We start from the raw sequence: 27,684 nt of genomic DNA, 5'->3' as shown, positions 1-27,684 counted from the left end.
TGCTAGATTGGCAGGAGCTGGGACCAAGCAGTGGGAGCTCACCCCATCGCAGGGATTCGAACCGCCGACCTTCTGATCGGCAAGCCCTAGGCTCTGTGGTTTAGACCACAGCACCACCTGCGTCCCTTTTGCACCACGAGTTACGCATAAATGCCTAAGCTGCCATTCACTTTGAAGCTGGGAGGCCAGGATTAAAATCCCCTCTCGGTCATGAAGCTCACTTGGTGGCTTTGGAGCAGTCGTTGCTTAGCCTAACCTACCTCACAGGGTTATTGTGAGGATGAAATGAAGAAAGGGAGTACTGTGTACTCTACCTTGAGCTCCTTGGCAGTAGTAGACCTTAGCAGTAGTTTCCTGTGGTTACCTAATCACTGTCGTTTCTGCTTTAAAATGCAAAACAGAATTGCAACGGGTTTTTCAACACTACAGCGGGACTACCGCATTTTGCCTGCATGTACAGCCTGCTGCATTTTTGCCCAAACAAGCAGGCTTGATGCAGCCATGTGGGTTGGGAAGGGTCTGTTCACCTAAAATGCACCATTTCTGGGGTCTTTTCCCCAACTCTCAATCCTTTTCATCACTTTTTAAATTTGTGCTGAAGTGCTTTTGTTATTTAAGCACTATTGTGCAATTAGTAATGCTATCATCTATATCTATCTATCATCTATCTATCTATCATCTATCTATCATCTATCTATCATCTATCATCTATCTATCTATCTATCTATCTATCTATATCTATCTATATCTATCCATCTATCTATCATCTATGTCTATCTGTCTATCTATCTATCTATTTACGTATCTATCATCTATATCTATCTATTTATCTATTTTTCTATGTATCCATCTATCATCTATCTATCTATCTATCTATCTATCTATCTATCTATCTATCATCTATCTATCTATTCTAAAGTGTTCAGAAAGATTTTGCTGGAAGATTTGGGGGAAGAGCATAATTAAAATATTAGTAAAATGGTAGTAACCTGCCCAATAGGAGGATTCCTTTTTTTAAAAAAAAGATTAATTAGTACGAAAACACTTTCATTTTAAGTGCTGTTGTGAAAACCCTCAAAACGACACCCCACATCTTCTGCCTGGTTCCTTCTTCCCTCCCCAATTCCACTTCCCCCCCAGGACCTCTGGCTCCCTGCTATTGAACCTCAATTCCAGTCCCCCCCACCACAACCAGCTTGCTCACCCCCACACCTCCCTCAACCCAGCCAGGCAATCGCTCCAACCACTAGGCTGGCCTACAGTAGACCAATGCTCACTTAGGCTTCCTCTTGATAAGTTCTTTTATATTAATTCCTCATTGTTGATGCAAAATCTTCTCCGGGCTCTTCACACCTCTGAAGTTCATTCCTGGAGCGTCTCAGGGCCCCCACTCTTGGTCCAGCTGCTTCTTCTACAGCCAGCATCTGCTGCAAGAACTGGATCAAAACACACAGACTTTGGTTTGTTTTTTTAAAAAGGAGCTCTTCACTATTTTCTATAGTGCGTCTTTCACACCTCTCGACTACAACTCCCATCTGGAAGGGGCTGGTGGGGCTGTAGTCTAAAACCTATGGAGAGCACTAGGTTGCTGAAGGCCACTCCAGTGACTACAATCTAATCCTGTGTTTCTCCTTTGTTTGAGAGCCAGTGTGGTGTAGTGGTTAAGAGCGGTAGATTCGTAATCTGGGGAACCGGGTTCGCGTCTCCGCTCCTCCACATGCAGCTGCTGGGTGACCTTGGGCCAGTCACACTTCTTTGAAGTCTCTCAGCCCCACTCACCTCACAGAGTGTTTGTTGTGGGGGAGGAAGGGAAAGGAGAATCTTAGCCACTTTGAGACTCCTTCGGGTAGTGATAAAGCGGGATAGCAGATCCAAACTCTCTACTTCTCTAACTTGAGTCTGCAGCTGTTGTTGGACTACAACTCCCATCACCCCTAGCCGACTAGGGGCGATGGGAGCTGTAGTCGAACAACAGCTGGGGACCCATGTTTGAGAAACACCTGCTCCAATATGGTATCTCCTCTGCCCTTTGAAACCCTAAGAGCCATAGGTGCTGACTCCCTGGGGCTCTTGAGTACCTGAGCACCCACAAAATTCTCCATGAAGGAGCCGGGCACCCACAAATTTCAGCGCCAGGGCCATGCATGCTGCATAGCACCCACGGTCATGGGGCCAGGTTGGCACTCCTGCTAAGTATAGACCAGCAAGTGCCAACATGTTGCACCCCAGAATACAATTCCCAGCAGAGCCAGCCAGCATGGCTAATGGCCAGGGATGGTGGGAACTGGAGCCCATCAACATCTGGAGGCCGTCCTGTTGACTACCCCTGATGTCGACAATACTGCATTAGATGGACCAAAGGTCTGACTCATGAGGAGGCCCTCTTCCTCATAAGGAAGAGCTCTGCTGGACCAAAATCTCATCTGTTCCAACATCCTGTTCTCGCAGTAGGGAACCAGATGCTTATGAGAAGCCCTTAAGCAGGAGATGAGCACAATTTTTAACATTATTACGTATTTTGTGTTTTTCATATTGTAGTTTAATAATAATAATGATAATAAGCAACTTTTTTTATATCTTGCCCTCCCTGGCCAAAGTCAGGCTCAGGGCGGCTAACATCAAGTATATACGTAACATTACTATAAAACCCAACAATAATTAAATTACCTCCTAAAAACAGGTCAAAATCAAATTCTAATTAGAAGGCTTTCCGCAGGGTTAGGGTTGGGAACAGTAAGTGCTCATCGGCCCAAGTGTTTACACTGAGTTTATATGGGCCTGTGAGAATTCTGGGAGGCCTCTTTCATATTAGTTCTTATACAAAAAGAAAAGGGGAGTCAGGCTGAGCCCTGACCAAAGGCCTGGCGGAACAACTCCGTCTTGCAGGCCCTGCGGAAAGATGTCAAATCCCGCAGGGCCCTGGTCTCTTGTGGCAGAGCGTTCCACCAGGATGGGGCCAAGGCCGAAAAGGCCCTGGCCCTGGTCAACGTGAGCCTAATCTCTCTGTGGCCCAGGATCTCCAAGGTGTTATTATTTGTAGACTGTAAGGTCCTCCGTGGGGCGTACCAGGAGAGGCGGTCCCGTAGGTACGAGAGGGTCCTAGGCCTATATGTTGTGAACCGCTCTGAGATCTATGGATGAAGGGTGGTATATGAATTTAATGAACACAATATAAATACTGCTGTCCTGACTTGGGATTCCCAGTGACTGGTTTTCAGAAGCATTTTCTGGCCCCCCAAAACAATGCCTCAGTATATAGAAAGCGAGCAACCAAACTTGTTCTTGATCACTGATAACAAATGTGTGCATTTAAGCCTTACATCTGGTATCCGGTAGCCTTTTCCTTCAAGGAATTCCTTAAAAGCGTACGTTCCATGAAGCTGCATGATCTCCATATCCTGGAAAGTCATTCAGAACCAAAGCATGTTAAGATGCACATTGAGAGAAATTGAAAGAATACATAGCTAAATATGGTGATATAAAATAATTAGAAAAATTCTTGGAAGCAATAATAGGACTAGGAGTAGAACAAGAATATGTGGTATTTAATATTAAGGATGTGAATATTAATAAAGTTGAAGAGGTTAGTAAATGAAAGAAGTTAATATTATGAGAAATATGAATTTGGAGAACTGTTATACAGGTGATATAATGAAATTCAGTTAGAGGGGATTCAAGGAAGTCAGTCACCAATGTAAAGAGATTTAGGTAGTTATTATTAATTTTCTTTCGTGTTTAGTTTAGTTTATTGTAGTGTATTGTGTCTTTCTTGGTTGTGTGATGTGTTATGTTTTATTTGTGATAAATGTGGAAAATCAATAAAAAAAATTGGGCAGGGGGGGGATGCACATTGAGGGACTATTTCCCCCCTCCCTTCCCTCACCCCATCATCTTTTCTTCTTCTTCACCCCCTCTGTGTCTCTCCCTTTCCCTCACCCCTCGACTGAGTGCGAACACACACAAATGTATTATCTGTGTTTCCAGGGCCCCCAAAAGTGGGACACTGGCCTGATGGGGCTAAGCATTCATTATGAGCAGGGCTATGCAGTCAGAGCAGGCATGAGTCGCAACAGCCCCCATTTAGTTCAATGGCATTAAGTGCCTCGGATGCCAATATAAGCTACCAAACCAGGCGCAAGGATTTTATCTTGAACTACAAAGCCCATGGGACGCGGGTGGCGCTGTGGGTTAAACCACAGAGCCTAGGACTTGCCAATCGGAAGGTTGGCGCTTCGAATCCCCGTGACGGGGTGAGCTCCCGTTGCTCGGTCCCTGCTCCTGCCAACCTAGCAGTTCAAAAGCACATCAAAGTGCAAGTAGATAAATAGGTACCACTCTGGCGGGAAGGTAAACGGCGTTTCCGTGCGCTGCTCTGGTTCGCCAGAAGCGGCTTAGTCATGCTGGCCACATGACCCGGAAGCTGTATGCCGGCTCCCTTGGCCAATAAAGCGAGATGAGCGCCGCACCCCAGAGTCGTCCGTGACTGGACCTAATGGTCCCTTTACCTTTACAAAGCCCTAAACCACTTGGATCTACAGAGCACTACATAGCCATTAATCTGTTGAGGTCCTCCTGGAGTGGCTGCAGCCAACAGATGTGCAAATTAAGTCCACTAGGGGGAGAGCCTTACCTGCAATTGTTAGGGATTCTGCAGGAGGGGGTAATATGTATCTGAACACAGATCAGACCAAGATATACTATTGAAGGCAGCTGAGATGCTGCCGCTGCATTTGCATTCACTTTTCTGGTCCCATTTTGCCATCATCATCATCATTTTTACCCACCTTTCATCCTAAGGTTCCAGTATTCATACATCTTGTGACAGCTAACTGTAGGTCCCTGGTTTGACCATGCTTATCTACATACATGATATATATAACTCAGCCTGGACACAGAAGTCCTCCTCTGAGGGCCTTCTGGTGGTTTCCTCACTGCGAGAAGCCAAGTTACAGGGAACCAGGCAGAGGGCCTTCTCGGTAGTGGCACCCTCCCTGGGGAACCCTTCAGATGTCAAGGAAATAAACCACTATCTGACTTTTAGAAGACATCTGGAGGCAGCCCTGTTCAGGGAACTTTTTAGTGTTTGATGTTTTATTGTGCTTTTAATTCTGTTGGGAGCCGCCCAGAGTGGCTGGGTGAACCCAGCCAGATGGGCAGGGTATAAATAATAAAATTATTATTATTATTATTATTATTATTATTATTATTATTATTATACATCCCAATGTCACTCTCTCGTTGACTGCATGACTGATGCGGAGTCTTTCACTCGGAAAAAGACACACACACACATGCACACACCCCCCGCCAAATATTTGGCAATACCTTTTCACCCAATGCCCTCTTTGAATTCCTGGAGCTTCTGTCTCTTGCTTTTGGATCTTCTAAAGGTTTCTGTTTCTTCCATGTCTTTGGGTCCAGGTACCAGGCACCATACTTGATCTTCTCAGACTTGGATTGACAAGATTCCTGAATGATAATAATAGTATTATAATAATATCATCTCTAATTGCATTTTTTAAAACTGCATCTCAAACACTGGGTGCCTCCAGACCATGGGTAGGCAAACTAAGGCCCAGGGGCCAGATCCAGCCCAATCGCCTTCTAAATCTGGCCCGCAGACTGTCTGGGGATCAGCGTGTTTTCACATGAGTAGAATGTGTCCTTTTATTTAAAACTCATCTCTGGGTTATTTGTGGGGCATAGGAATTCATTCATTTCCCCCTCAAAAATATAGTCTGACTCACCACATGGTCTGAAGGACAGTGGACCGGCCCCCTGCTGAAAAAGTTTGCTGACCCCTGCGTCCAGACTGTCACTGTTAAGTTGTGGGTGAACATATCAGACGACACAGCGATTCTTCAAACAGCTCTTGTTTATTCACAGGCCAGAACAGAACTGAACTGAAGGGTTCAGCCAGCCTGCTTATATAGAGCTCCAGTACAACGTAACTGTAACAACTTTCTGTAACTATCCAATCACTGAACGTCACTTTCGATCCCTTATTTGCATATGTGGACCTGAACTATCTGCAGTATCCCCCTGCTGGCCCAGGGTGAGAACTTCAGTACATAACAGTCACCCTTTTGCAAGAGGGATTAGAGCACTTCAGTTCTATGCAACTGAAGCAGATTAAAGCACTCCTTTGCCCGAGCTCTTTGCTTTATCCCAAAGAACAGCATAGCAAGTACAAGATGACTAAACCTGGGGACCCCAGGGTTGCTTACCTTGGAATGGCTACCTTGCTGAGCATCGCTTCTCAGACTGGTCTGGGGAGATGGCATCCCTACATACTTCCGCAACTCAGCAGGCAAATAGTTCAGCTCCTCAACGTGTATCGGGCCAGACAATGGGGGCTTGGTTTTGTAATTTGTATCAAAGAGGCTTATAATGGTGGCTTCATCAATGTCGTATTTCTCTCCACCCTGGAATGGTAATTCAATTAAAACAGGTTTATATTTATATTTACATTTATATTTATATTTATATTATTTATAAATATATTCCAACAAAAGGGATATTTATTAACTGGAGTATATTTTCGCCATTCACAATTGCAGATTAGCCTTGGTAAATATCCCTTGATAAAAAAATCATTTGATTTTTATCTTTATTTTAGTAAACTTAAGAATCAGTTTTAGATCTTAACAGCATGAAATCTTGCAAGGAGGGCGACTTACAAAAAGCTCGGGCTTCTAGTGATTCAGAACATAACCAGTCAAGGATCAGCTGCACCTAAGGAGTTCCCTATTGATCAGCTGATTGAGACTGATAGCAAGCCCCACACTGGCTGCTTGCAGGTCCAGTTTGGATTCAGATCTATGGGGCTCATCTCACTTTACTGGCCGAAGGAGCCGGCATACAGCTTCCAGGTCATGTGGCCAGCATGACTAAGCCACTTCTGGCGAACCAGAGCAGTGCACGGAAACGCCATTTACTTTCCCGCTGGAGCGGTACCTATTTATCTACTTGCACTTTGTGCTTTCGAACTGCTAGGTTGGCAGGAGCAGGGACCGAGCAACAGGAGCTCACCCTGTCATGGGGATTCAAACCGCCAACCTTTTGATCGGCAAATCCTAGGCTCTGTGGTTTAGACCACAGCGCCACCCGCGTCCCAATACAAAGTTACTGATATATAAAAATCAGTATCGATTCATTTTCCTTCTGACACAGCCTCCCACTCAGCCTCTAGGTTCTTGCCAAGGTCCAAACAAACTCTTAGCTCATCCACAAAAGTCTCATGACAAGAAGAGTTGCTGGAAACGGTGGGCATTGCCTTAATTTGAAAGTCTTGACTTGTTTTCTATGGGCAGGCCCAGGGGGAATGCTGCTTCCTCAGCTGCCCACAGTTGTGTCCCATTCAGATGCCCTCTCCACACCCAGGTCCAGTTACAGCAGGTTTGTTGAGCTTCCCAGGGGCTCCAAAGGGTGGGAAGAGGGGGGCCCTCCACTCACATCTCTTTCCTCACCCCCCATCCTCTCTTCCTCCTCCAACTGATATGACTTGATGAGCGACACCTCTCAGACTGGAGCTTAAACTGTTCTGGATTTTGCTAAAGTTGAAATGCATCAGTTCTGACAGGAAAACATGGCAGGAAATACAAATACAAACATTGCATATTCTGAGAGAAAATACAAATTTGAGAGTAATTTTAAAACCCACAGATTAATGTGAAAATGGAATGGAAAGGTCTGAAAATAATACGGAAGAGAAATTGTCAGATTCACCGATCCCCAGTACAGAATCACAACAGGAAAGAGAGGAAGCTGTGTTATACCAAGTTAGACCATTGGTCCATCTAACTCAATATTGTCTGCACTGACCAGCAGTAGCTCTCCAGGGTTTCAGAGAGGGAGGTATTTCTAAGTGTTACCTGGAGATGTTGGGAATTTACTGTATTTTTCGCTCTATAGGACGCACCCGACCATAGGACGCACCTTGTTTTAGAGGGGGAGAACAAGAAAAAAAATTCTCCCCCTCTCTGCTCAGCACCCCTTCAGCGAAGCGGCAGGAGAAACAGAGCCCCTTCCATTTCTCCTCCCACTTGGCTGAAGGGGGGCTGCGCAGCTCTCCCTCTCTGCTGAAGCCAGGAGAGTCTTGCTCTCCCGGCTTCAGCAAAAGGAACCTGAAGCCTGCGGAGCGCAGCGGGACCTCCCGCTGTGCACCGGAGGCTTCAGGCGGCTATCCCTGAAGCCTGGAGAGCAAGAGGGGTTGGTGCACACCGACGCCTCTCGCTCTCCAGGCTTCAGCGAAAACAACGCGAAGCCTCCGGAGCGCAGAGGGAGCGCTCCCTCTATGCTTTGGAGGCTTCGCATTGCTATCACTGAAGCCAAGGAGCCTGCATTCGCTCCATAGGACACACACACATTTCCCCTTAATTTTTGGAGGGGGAAAAGTGCGTCCTATAGAGCGAAAAATACGGTAATTTTGGACCTTCTGCAATGTATGCAATGCTCTGCCACAGAGATACAGACCTACCGGACAAGTCAGTCCTTGCTTTTGCAGTTCCCCACATGCAACATTGAGACATTAATCTGTAGCATAAAACCTACTTCTGGTCTTTCCGCAAGATTGCATGCAGGGATTATTTTGCTCACCAGAGAATCAAACCACCTGCAGAACTCCTTCGCAGCTTGTTTCACATTCTCACCGACGGGAGGGACATAATTCATCCTGGCCTCTCTTTCTCTTGCTGCTATTTCCGTTTTAGTGAACCACTTGTAAGGGTTCTTGCCTTTGGGGTCCTTGCTGTTGGAAGCAATTGCAGAATGAAACCATTAATGGTGCAACCCATTCCCCTGTTTGTTTGTTTAATTTTCATTATCCTTTCCTCTCAAGGAGAAAGGGCAAGGCAGCAAATACCAAAGCGGTAAAAGAATACCATTTAAAATAAAATGTAAAACATCTAAAAAATATATTTAAAAGCATAAAACAGTCACATGTCCTCATAGCATTTTAATTTAGAGAAAAGGCAGGTAAGAAGCGAGATGATAGAAATTTATAAAAAAAGAAATATGCATCGCATGGAGAAAACGGATAGAGAGAAGTTTTTCTCCCTCTCTCATAACACTAGAACTTTTTTTAAAAAGGGGGAGGAGGTAAAAGACCCCTGGAGGGTTAAGTCCAGTCAAAGGTGACTATGGGGTTGTGGCGCTCATCTCGCTTCAGGCTGAGGGAGCCGGCGTTTATCCACCGACAGCTTTCCAGGGAATAGCTCTGTCTTACAGGCCCTGCGGAAGGAGATCAAGTCTATGTTTATGTTCTTCCTCCACAGTCTAAATGACCCCGTCCAATACTGAACACCTGCCTAGAAGCTTCCTCTGCTGGAGAAATGTTTCCTACCAGTTGTCACAGCTACCAGTTTTCCCAGTAGTGATGAATGGAAGTAAGAGCTGGACCATAAAGAAGGCTGATCGTCGAAGAATTGATGCTTTTGAATTATGGTGCTGGAGGAGACTCTTGAGAGTCCCATGGACTGCAAGAAGATCAAACCCATCCATTCTTAAGGAAATCAGCCCTGAGTGCTCCAATACTTTGGCCACCTAACGAGAAGAGAAAACTCCCTGGAAAAGACCCTGATGCTGGGAAAGATTGAGGGCACAAGGAGAAGGGGACGACAGAGGATGAGATGGTTGGACATGTTCTCGAAGCTACTAGCATGAGTTTGACCAAACTGCGGGAGGCAATGGAAGACAGGAGTGCCTGGCGTGCTCTGGTCCATGGGGTCACAAAGAGTCGGATACGACTGTCAGTGTTTGTAAAAAGCAAAAAAGGAGGAAAAGGTTCTGACCTCCCTTTGTCTCCCCCTAGCCTGGTCCTCGGACCCTTGTCAGCACAAAAGAGTCCAGAAGAATATCCTTGCAGAGTTTTATTCTTAAAAGTCTTTGTGCAAAACACGACTGAATAACTATACACACCAGCACTAACCAACCAACCAACCCAGACACCAGCCTCAGCCTCAGACTAACATTTCTCACTATATATATACAACCTGCTGCAAGCCGCTGAGTCATGCTGACCCAGCTTTATTCGCATTAAAGAAACAGCGGCCATTTTAGCCGTGACAACGACTAAACAACAACAACAAAATCACAGCTGGAGGGAGTGATGCTTCTGAAGACCAGTTGCTTGAAACCAAAGTAGGGGGTAGAGTCCTCAGATCCTTCTTGAAGATTTCTCACAGGCATCTTATTGGTCATTGTGAGAAGAGGCTGCTGAAGTAGATGGACCATTGGCCTGATCTAGCAGGCTCTTCTTCTCAGAGGCTACCGTTTTCTCTTTCTCCAAAGGCTCTGCAAGCACTGGACCCATTGAACCCCACAAGGTGGCATTCAAGAGCCAGGCAGTGCATCTGTGGTTACACTGGCCTTCAGACAGACCGAACCAACCTTAAGCACAGCAAAATTATACGCTACAGCAGATCTATGTGGAAAATGTATGTCCTTGTCCTATAAAGCAGGGTGACCAAGGGCGACTTCAAGGGGGCAGAGGAACCTTCCCTGCACCTCACTGCCCATCTTCCCACACGTGCTTTGCCCCTGGTGTTTTTCTCTTAATGTGGTTCTGAGACCAGAAGTAATCCTTGACAGGAGAACAGACATTTGGGGTGAAAGTTTCAGGGGAAATCAGGCAGAGGAACGTGAACAGAAACATCTGGAGATGCCTTCTACCATGTCGGACCACTGGTCCATATAGCTCCATATTGTCTGCCACGTATTGGTTGTCCGTAAAGTGGAAGAAAAAATAAGCCAGAACATTTATCGTAGAAAAAGTTGTGGGATTTCAGCAGGAAGTTGTGGGGTGTGCAGTTACTGGAAATGGACCACCCCCAAAACATTGGCACATGCAAACTGCCCCTATGAGGAAAAAAATAGACAAGGCCTGTGCTGGGCCTGGGGGTAACCCGTGAAACGCTGTCCAGGACCAGTCCAGAATCCAAAGGTTCCCCTGGGAGTCAGTCCAACAGGGCCAAGGCAGGACACAAGGCAGGAAACCAGGCAAGGACAGGGGCAGAATCTAGCATACAACAATGTTGCTCCCGCAACCTGGGGTGGGGTTCGACAGCCTTTTATCTTTGTTGGGGTAGCAGCCAGTCCTGATCCCCCGGCGACTCACCTCCCTGTTTCGCCCGAAGGTGAGCACTCCTCCTGTGAGTACTCACGTCTCTCCTTCTCTCAGACCTCAGTCTCTGCAGCTCGGGAGACGTTGGTGGGTTACTAGACCCAGGGGCCACCTCAGTCTCCCCTGACCCAACCGGTAGTGGAGCAGCTGTAAGCGATGGCCCAGCTGAAGGCAACGAGGTAATCTCCGCATCTGGAGCCAGGGCAGGCTCAGGCCCCTGACTCGGCCCAGCTGGAGTTTGTTGCAGGGGAACCTGTGCAGACTGGGATTCTTCATGATCAGGCCCCAGACTTGGTTCAGATGATGCCTGCCGCAAAGGATCCGGTGCAGACTGAGACTCCTCTGGTTCCGAGTCCGAGTCCGAGCCCAAGTCCCAGGCCATCACAAGGCCTAACCCTGTAAGCTGCTTCATAGTTCCCAGCAGTCCCCCAGGGTCTTGTTCCAGGTGTTGGGTGTGCAACAGAGACAGAGTTGACTGTCACTTAATATGGCAAGTGAGCAAGATGGGAAGCAGATGGATCTTGTCAGTGTAAGGAGAGTGCAACTGTTGAATAATTATAATAGGGTATGTGGGGGTTGTGTGTTCAGATTAGTTTTGAGTAGAGTACATGTGAATGGTTTTGTTATTATTATATGTGTTATTATTATATGTGCGCTTTTGGGTAATATTTGTGAGATTTTCCAGATGATACATATATTGTAATTATGTTCCCTTTTCGTAATTGTATCTTGATGCTTTGTGTACAATTTGAATTTGTGGCTCTTATTTATGTTACTTATGTACATTGTTTTCAGATTTCTTTGTTGCTTAATCATGTTTCTTATAGTGCAACTATAGGAGGAGGACGACAAAGAGTATTGTTTTGTATTGTATGTGGAATTTGTACATATTTTATCATTGGGATGTGTAAACTGCGTAGAGATTTCTCTTGAAATATGAAGTGGTATACAAGATGATAGATAGATAGATAGATGATAGATAGATAGATAGATAGATAGATGGATAGATGATAGATAGATAGATAGATAGATAGATAGATAGATAGATAGATAGATAGATGATAGATAGATGATAGATAGATAGATAGATGATAGATAGATATAGATAGATGATAGATAGAAAGTGGAATCACATATGACTGTCCCAATAGCACCTCAAGAACAAATCATCATGTTATTTAGAGGAGCCCATAATCTGTCAAGTATCACAGGACCCTTGTTTTCTGCTGTCCACATTATTAGGTGCTGCAGCTATGGGATAACCAACCTCATTTAACCAACAAGCTTAAGTCTAATTAATGCATGAAGGAGTTAATACCATAGAGTAAGCTGTCCTGCCAGGCTTTATTCACCTTAGGATCACTCAAGCCTTTGCTTCCCTTCAGTCAGCCTGAGGAGCTCAGCATGTGAAGAGGCTAAGCTGGTTGCTCCAGCTTAGCTACATGGCTCTCACAAGCCACTCTTGAGTTCCTATCCAATAATTTAGGAACTTTCACCACTGTAACTAAGCAAAGTTTTACTGCCTATGCAGCTTTTCCTGAATGCTGTAAGGAAAAGCATTTGAAACTAATATTGGAAGAAGTTGTAAGTAAACAAATTTTAACCTACCTAACATGTGTTTTTTTTCTATGCTAGGGGAATAGGGAAGTTTTGGAACTCACAAGGACATATTTTAAAGGACTAACAGCCTATATTTCTCCACTTTACTTTGCCACTTATTTCATGATTTTAATTCTCTACTGGAGTTCTCCTTTGGTGAGAGAACCTGCCCCAAACATGGATCTTGGCATTCAGGGAATTCTGGTTTATATATGGTACCTATATTTTCCTTACCACCAGTGCCTTCATCCTTTCAGAAGCAACCCATCATGCTCTTTTGCTGTGTGATCCCTGACACTCACCAGCCAATGAGCATGGCCCCTGATTGCTTCTTTCTTTTGTCCTCCAACCGAGACGGAACTGCAGAGGGAACTGGGTGCTCCTGTGTAATGTCAGCATCAGCAACAACATCTTCATTCACCGGAAGCATCTCTGGGTCCAAGATGCTTAGAACTTCCTTGAAAAGCTAAGAATAAAACAAGCCAGAAATAATTACTCAGTGTAAATGGAACAAGAGTTTGGCTTCCTTGGACAACATTTGAGCCAGCCCTCGATGAGGGATCAGTCGCTGGCTTTTATTTTACTTTTATTTATTTAAAAGCATTCATATACCCCTTAAAATTTGAAGAAAAAATATTTTTGTCTGTGATGCATTACATTCATCTTGTTTATTTGCACAAAATTTGCACACAGGTTGTAGGACGTTGCTGTTTCATTATGTGAATTTCATTCATCATTATGTGAGACGGGATGTACCTGCCCAAACCAATATTTTTCCAAGTTGGCACCCCTGGGGGACAACTCTTTTTAAAAATTAAGGCTAAATTGATTGCACTATGGCACAATCATAGGAAATGTGGAGATCACCAAAGGAAATATTTTATAGAAGTTCACCACCAATGCAGGGATGGATGATGAAGGCAGTATGAACCTTACCAGAGTAAGTGGTCCAAGCATGACGCTGTATTATGATGAGTCATGAGAATGAGTCATCACTGCTAGATCACCCTCTCCTGGGACAAATGAGAACAGCAAGCCTGGAGTGTGACCTCCTACATGCGTTGGACCAAGGACATGTGGGGACAGTCCCAGGGATGCTGATAGACCTGGGAACCACGATATGGAAATTAAGTGGCACTTCTAATGCATAGCAATGTTTTCTGCTTGATGAACGGGATGTTTCAGTTTTGTACCTAGTAAGACAATTTGAATGCATTTATCAGTTATTTGACCTTTAAAGGAGTTCACAGATCAGTTTCATTCAATTCTGGGGGACAGATGTCAGAATATACTTCACCATTAAGAAATTGTGAATTAAAAACTTGTTTAAAAGAAACCTTCCACTTACCAGCCATAATATGTGCATCAACCTCAGCTTTCCATTGCTCAGATTTTTATGCTACTAAGTCCGAGAATTTAACTGTATCGCTCCCAACTGCAGCTTGTTCCAGTTCTTGGCAAAGTTGTTTGCAATGAAGCACATTTTTACTTTTAGCAAATGTTTGTATTTCCTTCCTTGTTGCACCATTTCTATTACCCATATTTCATTTCCCAATTGTCTAGTCTGCCTTGCTAATCTATTTAGCTCTTGTTTCTTTTTCTACATTCCTCATCAGGAATCCCTCAGCTGGGAAGGGAGGCTTCCCGTTGCCTGAGAGATCCCTCCCCCCTCCTGCTTGCACGCAAGCTCTGATAGGCAGCTGAAGCCTCCCTTCACAGCTGAGAGATCCCTGACCCGCTCCTGCTTGCACGCCAGTAGGAGTTGGGAGGCTGCTCCGATAGGCAGCATGAAGCTTCCCTTCACAGCTTAGTTGCTGGGGTCAGGGAAGGTGGAGGCAGCCCGGAAGCTGCATCTTAGAGCCCCTGTACTACCATCATATGAGGACTTCTGAGTGCTCCTGAAGCCAGCCAGAGCCAACTGCTCCGGGCTGCTGAGACTGCCGCTGCTGCATTTCCCGGGGACATTAGATGAAATCCTGGGACTTTCCGGGGATGGAATTTGTCTGGGGACTTATTCACAAATCCAGGGACTGTCCCTGGGAAATGGGGACATCTGGTAACCCTATCTCAGGAGGAAGGGATTTTGTGCCTCTGGTGATATATATACCACCTTAGCTGGCTTAGGGTGCCTAGGGGACATATTTTGCAATTCTGCCTCAGGTTGTATATTAGAGGAAACAGCAGAGAACATGTGGATGTCAGGAGACATTTGCACTAAATGCTGTTGAATTTTCATGAGGATCTTTTTTTAAATTCACGAACTGATACGGAAATGTGGAAAAGTGAAGATTGGACTTCCGGTCAGCGCCAGCAACGGTAATGGCGGATTTCCTCCGATCTCCAGAGGAAATCTGCTTCGTGGAGCTAGGGTTCTACCGCTACGGCGAAGCGGGGACCCGAAAAAAATCACAGGCGGGGAAGCCTGTGAACTGAAGGCTCGGCAGGCTCCATTTGCGTCCCCCCCCGCTGCAAAGGAGCCTTTTTAAAGGCTCCGGAACATACCGGGGGTGAGCAGCGCGGAGCTGAGAGCTGTTTACCCGTCTCCACGAAGCGAAGCCGCATGCCATGGTTGGAGAGCGCTGACTTCTTCCTTTGAACATTTGGACTAAAAGTAACAACCCGTGAGTAATACGGAAATTGGATATTAAAAATTTCCTTTTTTGATTCGGCACAAGCGGGGAAGGCGCAAAGAGGAAGTCCGTCTCCCCCTTTTGTAAACATTTTAAAGCAAGGACTAGATAACTAAGGTTGAAAAGAACACCTTCTTCGTGAGAAGTTAAAAGCAATTAATTTCACGTTTTGGCAGTATAAGTGAATGTGCTGGAGGATAAGAGCTAATTTTGAGAGTGGAATTGCTACCCCCCCCCAGGACCCGGGAGCGATCTGCGAGGGAGCCTGTTGGAGAGATTTAGAAGACTTTGACAGCTGTCAAACTAGCTGTCAAAGCTGAGAGGGGAAAAAAGAGAGAGAACTTTGTTTCTATTGCCTCGGCTGGTCATATTTGTTACATTTAGGTAACAAATTGTTGAAAACAAAGGAAAATAAAGGACTTTTGGATTAGAACTGGAAGGAACACTAAGTAACCAGTACTCCCCTAGAGGGGGCTCTGGGACATTACAGAATGGCTGTAAGTGGAAAAATACAGACTGCACTTGAGAAGATCTTTCGTCGCCTGGGAAAACTTCAGGAACAAAGCATTGTTTTGGCTAGAAATCTTACAATATTGAATGAAAAAGCAAACAAACCTGTGGAAATTGGAAGGGACTTGACTAAAGCCTTTGTACCAGAACAAAAAGACTTTGCATCTGAGCTAAAAACTCTTGCAGCTGAACAAGAAAAGAAATTTGAGCAACTTGAAGAAGATACACATGACAATTTAGAGGGAAAGGAAGGAGGAGCTATAATGCAGCAGAGGATTAAAGAGAGCCAAAGGCCTGTAAAGATAGACATAAAGGAAAAGACAAACCTGATTAAAATGGAAGCAGGAGTCTCTGAGACACTTGGACTTAAAAGAAGTAAAAAACAAGATTTGGATTACAATTTTAAATATGGAGGCCTGGCAGGCCAAAGGCCTGTAAAGATGGATACAAAGGAAAAGACAAATCTGATTAAAGTGGAAGTAGGAGTTTTTGGGACATTTGGACTTAAAAGAAGTAAAAAACAAGATTTGGATTACAATTTTAAATATGGAGGCCTGCCAGGAAGAAGTATGGATCTTATTGGGACAGAGCTTCTCCGAGATTTGGTGTTTATCATAAAGGACTATCAAAAAAACCGGCAGAGAGGAAAGGAGAGAGATTTAAGGGCCTCGGACGTGAGGTCACCAGGCTGATACCTGATGGATTGATGGACATCGGTTGGAGATTGAAACCGGGAAAAGCGGGGAGTGGGGTTTTGGGTATCCAAAGGCGGTACAAATACACTTTATTTTTTCTTGTAAATAATTTGTTTTGCTATTCTAGATTAAAATGGGGAAATCGTGAAATGGAATTGGGGTTGACTTTAGAAAAAGGTATTAAGAATAAGTTTTGATGTATAAAAATTGAGGTTTATGTTAAAATTGGTTAAGCAAAAGGATTTAAATATAATAAGGTAAAATTTGGGGATAGGAACTTGTTGAATTAAAAATTGAATTGGAATACAAGAAGGGGAGATGTGGGGAAGTCACGGAAATATGTTACTGAAAGTTATATCTTTGTTTATTGTTCTTTTTTGTGTGTGTGTTTTGTTTTTCTTTAAACTTTTTGAAAATTTTAATAAATATTCTATTAAAAAAAAAAGGAAAAGTGAAGATTGGAAAAATGAGAAACCAAAACTGACAGACTCTCCCATCCCTATCTAATGTGAGATCCAGCCACCGGCATGGTGTATGAATTTTGGTCGGTTGTCTTTAAAGAAATAGAATCAATTTGTAGTATGAAAATTGTACAATCCCCTCTCTTAGTTCTGCTGGGGAATATAGATGAATCAAATCGGCAATTATGCAACAGGGGATGCCTAATCTTTATTCTAGTAATTGCCAAACATTGATGTTCTGCCAAGGGACTGTCATTAGACTCTTGGTGTATGCAATGACATCACCTTGCCAACAAAGATCTGTATAGTAAAAGCTATGGTTTTCCCAGTAATGATGTATGGAAGTGAGAGCTGGACCATAAAGAAGGCTGATCGCCGAAGAATTGATGCTTTTGAATTATGGTGCTGGAGGAGACTCTTGAGAGTCCCATGGACTGCAAGAAGATCAAACCTCTCCATTCTGAAGGAAATCAGCCCTGAGTGCTCACTGGAAGGACAGATCCTGAAGCTGAGGCTCCAATACTTTGGCCACCTCATGAGAAGAGAAGACTCCCTGGAAAAGACCCTGATGTTGGGAAAGATGGAGGGCACAAGGAGAAGGGGACGACAGAGGATGAGATGGTTGGATAGTGTTCTCAAAGCTACCAGCATGAGTTTGACCCAACTGCAGGAGGCAGTGGAAGACAGGAGTGCCTGGCGTGCTCTTGTCCATGGGGTCACGAAGAGTCGGACACAACTAAACGACTAAACAACAACAATATGCAGTGGTTATTTAGATATTGTGAGTATGATGTTTTTAAAAAAGAAATTCAAGGGATTTTCCAAGGAAATGGTAAACCTTGATTAGATGAGGGTTGGAATACAGGCTCGCATCTTGATGCCAACAACATTTTACAGTTGCTTGGGGGGGGGGGATATTTGCATCTGGGAGCAGGACCACAAGAATATCCCATTTGGAAGCAGCCAAATCTTCTTTCTACAAACAAGAGTAGATGTAAGGAAACTTCTCAGAAATGCATTAGAAATAATGGAGCTCATTGTGAGCTGGGCCTATGATCCTTATAAACAAAATTCAGGAAAATGCATGGGAATAATGATGGCCTTTCAGTTTGGACCACAAACTGCGCCAAGGGAGTGATGGCTTCAGTTTCGGGTTGGCTTCGGTCTATTATGAGCATGGTTCTTTGATGCCCCTTGCAACATGAGTAAAAGTCCCCTGCAGTAAGAACCCAGTTCCCTCACCGTATTTGTGAGGTGTGAGAGCCCGAAAAGGGAAGTTCCTCTCATTTGTATTTTACAGAGAATCCCCTGTTGGTATCGCGTGAGAGATATAGCAAACGATGTTGGTGGTGCACAGCAGATTATTCCTTTCACTAACTCCCCTTCAGTGGTGAAATCTCAATGTTAGAGCATCTGCTTTGCATGCAAATTGTGGTTAGATGTTTTCTCATTCGCTGCCCTGTGCCCCTTTGGGTGGAAGGAGGGAATATAACTTTATAATATCATCATCCAAATCAAATACCAGCAAATTTAAGCTGTGCAATTAAATGTGATCTGTAGCTCTTGCAAACAATCCCACTTCCCCAAAGGACTAGACTGTTTGCAAGAAGGAAAGTGATAGAAAAAGGCAATGGAAAGTGTGGGTAGTGCCTGCTTTGACACAATGTCATTTAAGTTGCCCGCAAACTGATCAGGATGCATGCTCAATAAACAAGTGAGCTGGAAACAGCCTGTGTCACAATTAGGGATAGGCAAATCTATCAAGTTGATTTTCTCTCAGTTTCTTATTTTTCCAATCTTCTCCACATTTCCACATCTGTTTGCAATTTTTTAAAAAGAGTCCTCATTAATATTTGTCAGCAGCTTGCTTTAAATTTATCCTATTGTATACAATTTTCTATGCGACTTTGCCTAATACTGTATAATGCATTTTTGCATGCCGTTTTAATTAATAGACCCACTTTTATGCATGCATTTAGTGCAGTGGTACCTCAGGTTAAGAATGTAATTTGTTCTGGAGGTCCGTTCTTAACCTGAAACTGTTCTTAACCTAAAGCACCACTTTAGCTAATGGGGCCGCTGCCGCTGTGCAATTTCTGTTTTTATCCTGAAGCAAAGTTCTTAACCCGAGGTACTATTTCTGGGTTAGCGGAGTCTGTAATCTGAAGCGTCTGTAACCCGAGGTACCACTATACATGCATTTTTCTACACATTGCTTCTTCAGAAAACTGCCTTTAAAAATTAAGAGAATGGTAATTTTACCATGTGTTGTGTGAATGTCAAAGGATGACTGGGTTTCATTTCATGTGTTGCTGCAGGAAGTGTGCATTAGGTAGATTTGCCTTTCTGTGTGACCTGAACCAAAATCCTCCCTCATTCTTCCCAATGTTTAGTGGGAATCTCCTTTCTTGTAACTTGAAGCCATTGGTTCGAGTCCTAACCAGGAGAACAGAAACTTCCTCATCCATCTTCCATGTGACAGCCCTTAAGATATTTGAAGATGGCTATCATATCTTCATATGACAACCCTTTAGATTTGTTTCAGTATTAGCCGAAATAATTTTTGCACAAATGCTGAACCTTACCTCTGGGGGAATGCTTTCTTCCAGATGAGGGTATAGTGCTAAGGGGTGCTGGCTAAGGCAATACTCAATCTGAGCAATGTAGTCCCTTCTGGCTTGCAGATTTGGGCTGATTTTGGAGGTCTTCGTCTGGGGCTTGGTTAGCATCCTTTTGGCCCTCTGTTGCATTTTGCCCAGGTCCTCAGGTTTACTAGGGAGAATAACAGGGTTGAGCTCCTTTGGGCGTTGGATGACAATGTTGTCACAAGGAGGAGGGAAACCGTCCCTGAAATCGTCCAAGCCATTTTTCAGGAAACGCCAGCGCTGGCCGTTTAAGGAATCCAAAAGCCCGGATTTGTTAAGGGAACGCTTTTGAAAGCATTTAAAGGGCATTTTCTCCTTGCATCTGGAAAACAACAACACTATGTTAATAATAATAATAATAATAATAATAATAATAATAAATAAATAAATAAATAAATAAATACATGGTTCCAACCACCAAACTTGCAGAATCAAACTGAAGTTTGTAGCTTATCTTTACACTGTAAAAAGATGGGATTTACCACACAACCCCAAGCCATATTTCTATGGGGCTTAGACCCGTGCATGTTTTCTTAGAACTACAACTGTTCTTAGCTAAAATTGCAATTGGAAGAATACATACGAGCAGGTGAAAGTAGCAAAATTACACACAAAATCTGGTACCTAAGACGTGTGCAAATATTGCATCAAACGTTGGCTGGCTGGCTTCAGAGTTTTCACAAAGCAGCAAATCTTTGCCTCCCGGTAGAAAGGAGACAACTGAGCAGCGTTAAGCATGTGTGCTTGGTGTGTTTGGGCTGGTTGTTGTGGCAACCGAACTCTGCCGAGCTGGTTCATTCATGGCAGCAAATTTTCTACAGGCAGGGACGAAGAGGATTTGCCCGCCTTTTATGCTGTAAGGAAGTAACCTGAGAACACCAGTGTTAACGGAGAAATCTGAGGGCTCCCTTGGACAAAAAACAAGGACACCAGCCAGGAATACCAGAGCAAAACAGCAGCCAGTAGGCTTGGTCTTTATTGAAGACTGTTGCGACAGGACTCCCACCTGCCACAAGGTGGAACAAGATGGAAGCCCCGAACAAAAGAGCCCCCAAACTTTTATTAGCTACTAATCCCCATGTTACACCCCCCCAAACTTCATCACTAATACATCACAGTTACATCATGAAAGGGGAGGTCTGGTGGCAGTAATCTGAGCATCCCGGACCCTGCCCCATGGTTCTGCTTGCCCTCCACCAAACACCCATCAAGTGTAAGAAAAAAGATATTGACATTTCCCTGTTTCCCAGCCAAGTTAATCACACCCTTTTGTCTTCATCTGGGTTTGTTATTTCTGGAATGGCTACCTGTCTGGCACTCAGGTATCAGGATGCCAGGAATCATCACTCAGGCAGAGGGGCTGCTGAGTAGCTGAGCTCACATGTCTATATGAATTTCTCAAGTTTTCCCAATGAGACAGTACATAGATACATCTATCAGTGAATTGTTACATTTGGTATCGTGCAGCAGAGGCCCTTTGAATAGATAGAAAGAAACTGCGATGAAGTGCTTAGTGGGGTCAAATCACAAAAGTTACAAAAGTGACTGTGCTGGTTTTGGTAGTGGGCTGCATGTGCTTGATATCTGCTGGAGCGGCAACCCCCCACCCCAACCTATACATAAATTCCTGCAACACCAGCAGAGGAAACCTTGAAGGTCTCGATCCAGAGAGCTCCACTCATAGCATGCTAGGTCAGACTGAGGGCCACATTCCCTTGCGGGCAGCATTGCAGGGGCCTCAAACCATTGGTGTGTGTGTGTGTGTGTGTGTGTGGCAAGCATAGATGTGGACGGCCAGACAGGCACTACTCTCCATCCTAGCAAGCAAGACATTGTCAGAGCTCAAGACTGCATTTCAGCCATGTAAAATGAGGAGACGAGGACCCATAGCAGGGAGAGTCAGAGAGAGAGAGAGAGAGGCCTCACGTTCTCCATTTCTGCACTAAAGGAACATGCAGCTTGGAGGGTGTGTTACAATAATTCTTAGGTCCCAAATACAGTGGTACCTCGGGTTACAGACGCTTCAGGTTACAGACTCTGCTAACCCAGAAATAGTACCTCGGGTTAAGAACTTTGCTTCAGGATGAGAACAGAAATCGGGCTCTGGTGGCACGGCGGCAGCGGGAGGCCCCATTAGCTAAAGTGGTGCTTCAGGTTAAGTACAGTTTCAGGTTAAGAATGGACCTCCAGAACGAATTAAGTTCTTAACCTGAGGTACCACTGTATAGAATAAATGTCCATAAATGTAGAAGGCAAACACATACACGAGTATATAAACCACGTGTCTGAAATAGTACAGGAGAGCAATCCTGAAGTCATTTTGACTCTCCCAAATTGACCTCAAATATTTCTCTGCAAGGAGAAGGAAATGAGAAAAGCTTTTCAGTTGTCTTTGGACTGTAGGGGCCTACATCTCCCTGCAAATACAGTCTGGAAAGTATCTGTTAAGCTGAGCAAACTATCAATAGGTGTAAGAGATCCAGGAACTAAGTATTTACCATCTCATGGCCAGGCTACCCAGAAAATGCAATCAAGTAAGGCATGATCAGGTATCCTGGCAGACAGGAAAGAAGCAACACTCCCAAATTTCTGCTGAAGACTGCCTCCTTCTGTGATGTATGTATGATGTTTCGGGGGGGGGGGTCTTGGGGTACAAGGTGGGCAATTTCAAAAGTATTTATAGGGGCTTACGCACCATTGTTCTGGGTCTCTCCTACCTCCTTGCAAGGAGGGGAGGGAACTCTGTTGAAAAATAAAGATCTGCCTTGCTTTCTATGGATCTTGCCTCCATCCATTCATCTCTGACCAGTTCTTATGCTCCCGGTTGCTTCAAACTGCTCAATATTTAATATCTGCAACAGAGGTCGGTTCCACACAATAGCAGAATTGGGCCTTTAACGTGCTGGTACCTTTCCTGTGGAATTCCATCCCACCATATATCAGAGGGGCACCTTCCCTATTGCCTTTCCAGCACTTGCTAAAGATATTACCCTTTCAACAAGCTTTCTGAACGGAGATCCTTATCCCAGCAGCCATCTGTCTTGGTTTTGAATGTCTAAGCCGTTGGCTTTTATGTCTAAGCCATGGTTGGTTTAAACATAGACAGATAAATACAGGTAATATTTGAGAGTTTTTTTAAATTGCTTTCATGCATGCAGTTAACTGTTTTTATACAGTGGTTAAGTACTTAATTCGTCCCGGAGGTCCGTTCTTAACCTGAAACTGTTCTTAACCTGAAGCACCACTTTAGCTAATGGGGCCTCCCGCTGCTGCCGTGCCGCCAGAGCACGATTTGTGTTCTCATCCTGAAGCAAAGTTCTTAACCTGAAGCACTATTTCTGGGTTAGCAGAGTCTGTAACCTGAAGCGTATATAACCTGAAGCGTATGTAACCTGAGGTACCACTGTATACGTAACTGCTTTATACAGTCATACCTCGGGTTATAGACGCTTCGGGTTGCGCAGTTTCGGGTTGCGCACTGTGCCAAACCCGGACGTACCGGAATGGGTTACTTCCGGGTTTCGGCGCTTGCACATGCACAGAAGCGCCAAATCGTGACCTGCGTGTGCGCAGACGCGCAGGTTGCGGGTTGCGAACGCTGCGGATTGCGAACGTGCCTCCCGCACAGATCCCATTCACAACCCGACCGCTCACTGTATATGGTTTTTATTCTATTGTAAACCACTTTGGGGGGCCTCGTGGGAAAAGATTCATAAATGAAAATAACCTATAATTTGAGATGGGGACAGCCAACTGCAGAGGCTACTGAAAGTGGTAACGAATTAACGTGATGAAAAATTGGTTTTTGAATGGCATCATCTGGAAAGGCCCCACAGCCCTGGCTTCTAATAACACCACTGTTTAGCAGAACACACAGGCTGTTGGGAAAGTCCCGTCCCCCACGCCAGCAGTCCCAGAGGCCAGCTGATACTGAAATTCACAGCTAACCACAAGGGTCACTGCCTACCACACAAATGCACTTTGATATGCAACACCAGTTCAAGGAAATAGCCAGATAAGGAAGTGGAAGTGTTTGCAAACTCTGGAGGAAAAACAACAGAGATGTATCAGTCGGTCCTGAGAGGGATTTCTGCTGCTCCGTTACATAATGTCTCTGTTTTTCCCCATTATATGAGGGGGTCAGTGAGCCAGCAGTGGAACTTACCCAAAGCAGCTGCAGGAAGTTCTAAACTGGACCTGGATGCTCCACGCACATAATTTTTTCCCTCAGGAAAATAAAATGTCTTGTGAGAGGGGCTATTTTGGCTAAGGAGCTATGTGCACCAAAGAGAGAGAGAAGAATCTCTTCCTGCCCATCCAAATGTCAGCTTGTTTTTCTCTCTGTTTATTCACTTCCCACCCACCGTCAGGTTTCCGGTACAGCTCGCAAAAGGGAACATTTAAAAATTCAATAAAGCAAATTAAAAAATAGACGTTTTTATTACACGGGCGCAGACCTGACACAAGTAAGTAAAACACTGAAACCTTGAATCTCTAACACACGCACAGACCCTCCAAGTGTCCCTATTTTCCAGGTACAGTCCAGGATTTACAGAACCGTCCCGGTTTCTGAATTGATCCCAGAATGTCCTGCTTTTCCTTAAAGGTAAAGGGACCCCTGACCATTAGGTCCAGTCATGGCCGACTCTGGGGTTGTGGCGCTGATCTCGCTTTATTGGCCGAGGAAGCCGGCGTACAGCTTCCGGGTCATGTGGCCAGCATGACTAAGCCACTTCTGGCGAACCAGAGCAGCGCACGGAAACTCCATTTACCTTCCCGCTGGAGTGGTACCTATTTATCTACTTGCACTTTGACATGCTTTCGAACTGCTAGGTTGGCAGGAGCAGGGACCAAGCAACGGGAGCTCACCCCGTCACAGAGATTCGAACCGCCGACCTTCTGATTGGCAAGTCCTAGGCTCTGTGGTTTAACCCACAGTGCCACCCGCATCCCTGCTTTTCCTTAGTACGTTCCTATTTTCATCAGAGAAATGTTGGTAGGAATTGGAGTTATGCGACCCCAGTGCCAAGAAGATAAGTGATTACACAACCTTTAGAAGACATCTGAAGGCAACCCTGTATAGAGAAGCTTTAAAAACATGTTTAATGTTTTTATATGTGTTATATATGCTGTCAAGACTGGTTGGGGCAAATCAGTCAGATGGGCGGGGTATAAATGATAAAATTATTCTAATTATGGAATAGGATGTCCCTATTTTCACCGGAGAAATGTTGGAGGGTACGCACACCTACAGCCTGAGGTGAAACATGGTGCCCACATCTAAAGACAACATGTGCTGCTGACATAAACTAAGGACAGGAACAAGCCAAGATACAATAAAAATTTGCAAAATTGCTTTACAGGTCCTTGCAGCAGAAAAGAAAAATTTAGCATCAGTTTCTGTTAATGTTTGGTCTGTGTCAGCCAATGAGGCGAATGACCATACAGAATGGAAATAAAAGCATTTAAACACTGCAGCATATAAAAGTGTTGTATAATAGCAGTTAGTACAAAATTAAGATTTAGCACCAAGAAGTGTAAAAGCAATGTATAGAGGACCTGGGGGAGGTGGGGGTTAGTGTTTTCCTGACACAGAAACTTCACCAGGCAAAGCTCAGTGGAAGGAGGAGCCCATAGATGTGGTGCCAGCCCTGAGCAGACCCTTTCTCTGTGGCGTAGCAGGAAGCTTACCCTGAAGGGTTTAAGAGTACAGTGGTACCTTAGTTCTCAAACGGCTTAGTTGTCGAACAAATCGGCTCCCAAACGCCACAAACTCGGAAATAAGTGTTCTGGTTTGTGAACATTTTCTGGAAGCCAAATGTCCAATGCAGCTTCTGCTTGAGTTCAGGAAACTCCTGCAGCCAATCAGAAGTTGTGACTTGGTTTTTGAACCATTTCAGGAGTCGAATGGACTCCTGGAACGAGTTCAAGAACCAAAGTACCACTGTACAGGCCAGAAGAGACAGCCATTTTATCCAAGACTGTAGCTTCCCACAAACACTTGCAGATGCTCCAAGTGTCCCTATTTTCCAGGGACGTCCCTGATTTAGAGAAGCCGTCCCGGTTTCTGATCTGATCCTGGAATGTCCCACTTTTCCTTAGGATGTCCCTATTTTCATTGGAGGAATGTTGGAGGGTATGGAGTTATCCGACCCCCAAGCCATCTGTAGGCAATCCTGTGTAGGGAAGTTATTTTAAAATGCAGTACATGACATGAAATTTACTTTGCCAAAAATGTGTATATCAGGCAAAAGTACCGTATTTTTTGCCCCGTAAGACGCACCTGACCGTAAGACACACCTAGTGTTTAAAGGAGGAAAACACACACAGAAATATTCTGAATCAAATGTTGTGCAGTGGTACCTCGGGTTAAGTACTTAATACGTTCCAGAGGTGCGTTCTTAACCTGAAACTGTTCTTAACCTGAAGCACCACTTTAGCTAATGGGGCCTCCCACTGCTGCTGTGCTGCCGCTGCCGCACAATTTCTGTTCTCATCCTGAAGCAAAGTTCTTAACCCGAGGTACTATTTCTGGGTTAGCGGAGTCTGTAACCTGAAGTGTATGTAACCTGAAGCATCTGTAACCCACTGTATAGGGAAGTTGTTTTAATGTTTAATGTTTAATTATGCTTTTATATATGTTGGAAGCTGCCCAGAGTGGCTGGGGAGACCCAGTAAGATGTGTTGGGTATAAATATTAAAATTATCATTATGGAATGGGTCGTCCCCATTTTCATCAGAGAAATGTTGGAAGGTATGCACTTGGGCATTAAAATCCCTACCTTGGGGGGGGGGGATTCAAGACTCAGCTCATGTGTAAATTGACTCTAAGGCTGCAATCCTATCCCAGGATTTGTTTGGGGGGGGGCAATTCCTTCCCTGTTCGAAGAGAAAAAGCCCTACATTCAAAATCTGCACCTGTTATCTTTTCCTGGGTGCTGAAACATACGTGCAAGTAGCTGCGTAAGACACAGACTGCAAATCTAAGAACAGGAAGATGCAATTCCTGTGGGTGCGTTTTGTTCTTATTAATGCCTTTTCTGGCCAAATTTGAAAATGAGGTCGCTGGAAAGAGGAATCAGCCCTTGCGTTTTGTGTGTAGGCGGACCCCGAAATTCCTACGCCTCCTTCCTACCCCCAGCTTTTTAAAATCCAGCTTCTGCCTCTGCTGCAATGACAACCTGCTTTCGCAAGGACTCGGACTTCCTTGTTCCAAAAACAGTTGTTGCATGGAAGCAATGACGTAATCTGGCAAATCCGGATTACCCAGATTGCAAAGAAGAACAGAAGTTACGGGCTGCGTACAAGACTAAGCTAATACTAATAACTATCTGATGATAGATAGATAGACAGATAGATAGATAGATAGATGATAGATAGATAGATAGATAGAGAGAGGATAGATAGATAGATAGATAGATAGATGATAGATGATAGATAGATAGATAGATGATAGATAGATAGATAGATAGATATAGATAGATGATAGATAGATAGATAGATGATAGATAGATAGATAGATAGATAGATGATAGATGATAGATAGATGATAGATAATTTATTACAGTCGGAGACCAGCTTATAAAACACACATGGGGGTACAATCCCAGAAGGAAAACAAACATTTAAAACCATGTACAACAATAAATTTAAAATTTATAAGTGTGATAAGCGTATAGACACTTAAAACTTTAAGATAAGCTACCACAGAGAGATGATCCAGAGTCACCCATGGAACCGAGTTTGGGGATTTCCTTAACGAACTAGTTTGGGTTGGAGGATGGTCTGTGCCTACAAATCTGTACACAGAATCTGGCGACCATCCGGGTCATCTTATGATCTTTGCCTAGCAGGAAAAGGTCAAAATTTTAACTATCTGATAACTAATCTGATTAATATCTAATAACGATTTCTGTATACCCATATAGGGTTGACTTTGCAAACGGGCTGGTGGAATCTAATCTGTCAGGGAAAGTGGGGAACTGCCCCACCACATCTTGATTCCTCCAAGTCCACCTGCCT

The 27,684-nt window shown here is 44.4% G+C and overlaps 1 protein-coding gene and 1 long non-coding RNA gene across 3 annotated transcripts in view; both read right to left on the bottom strand.

Annotated features, from left to right (window-relative positions):
- LOC310742572 overlaps nt 1–27,684 on the bottom strand; it is a 60,544-nt gene that overhangs the window by 789 nt on the left and 32,071 nt on the right. The gene's annotated exons all lie outside the window — the stretch shown is intronic.
- LOC310742310 (protein FAM47E-like) lies at nt 873–20,435 on the bottom strand. 2 transcript variants are annotated; one of them, XM_083571590.1, is made up of 8 exons: nt 20,246–20,434; nt 19,603–19,984; nt 13,024–13,187; nt 8,599–8,749; nt 6,228–6,425; nt 5,326–5,469; nt 3,321–3,398; nt 875–1,436 (listed from the first exon to the last, which is right to left on the bottom strand). In XM_083571590.1, exons 2-8 carry the CDS (start codon nt 19,969–19,971, stop codon nt 1,308–1,310), a joined length of 1,233 nt encoding a protein of 410 aa, XP_083427716.1. In that variant the 5' UTR covers nt 19,972–19,984; nt 20,246–20,434; the 3' UTR covers nt 875–1,307. The 2 variants fall into 2 exon arrangements, with proteins under 2 accessions (XP_083427717.1, XP_083427716.1); XM_083571591.1 differs by lacking the exon at nt 5,326–5,469 and having other exon boundaries at nt 873–1,436; nt 20,246–20,435.

The sequence above is a fragment of the Podarcis filfolensis genome (assembly GCF_964270895.1).
Source record: "Podarcis filfolensis genome assembly, chromosome: 9".
In the NCBI taxonomy this organism is placed as follows: Eukaryota; Metazoa; Chordata; class Lepidosauria; order Squamata; family Lacertidae; genus Podarcis; species Podarcis filfolensis.
Note: the sequence above shows the minus strand (reverse complement) of the source record. Positions and strands in the feature narration are given on the sequence as shown.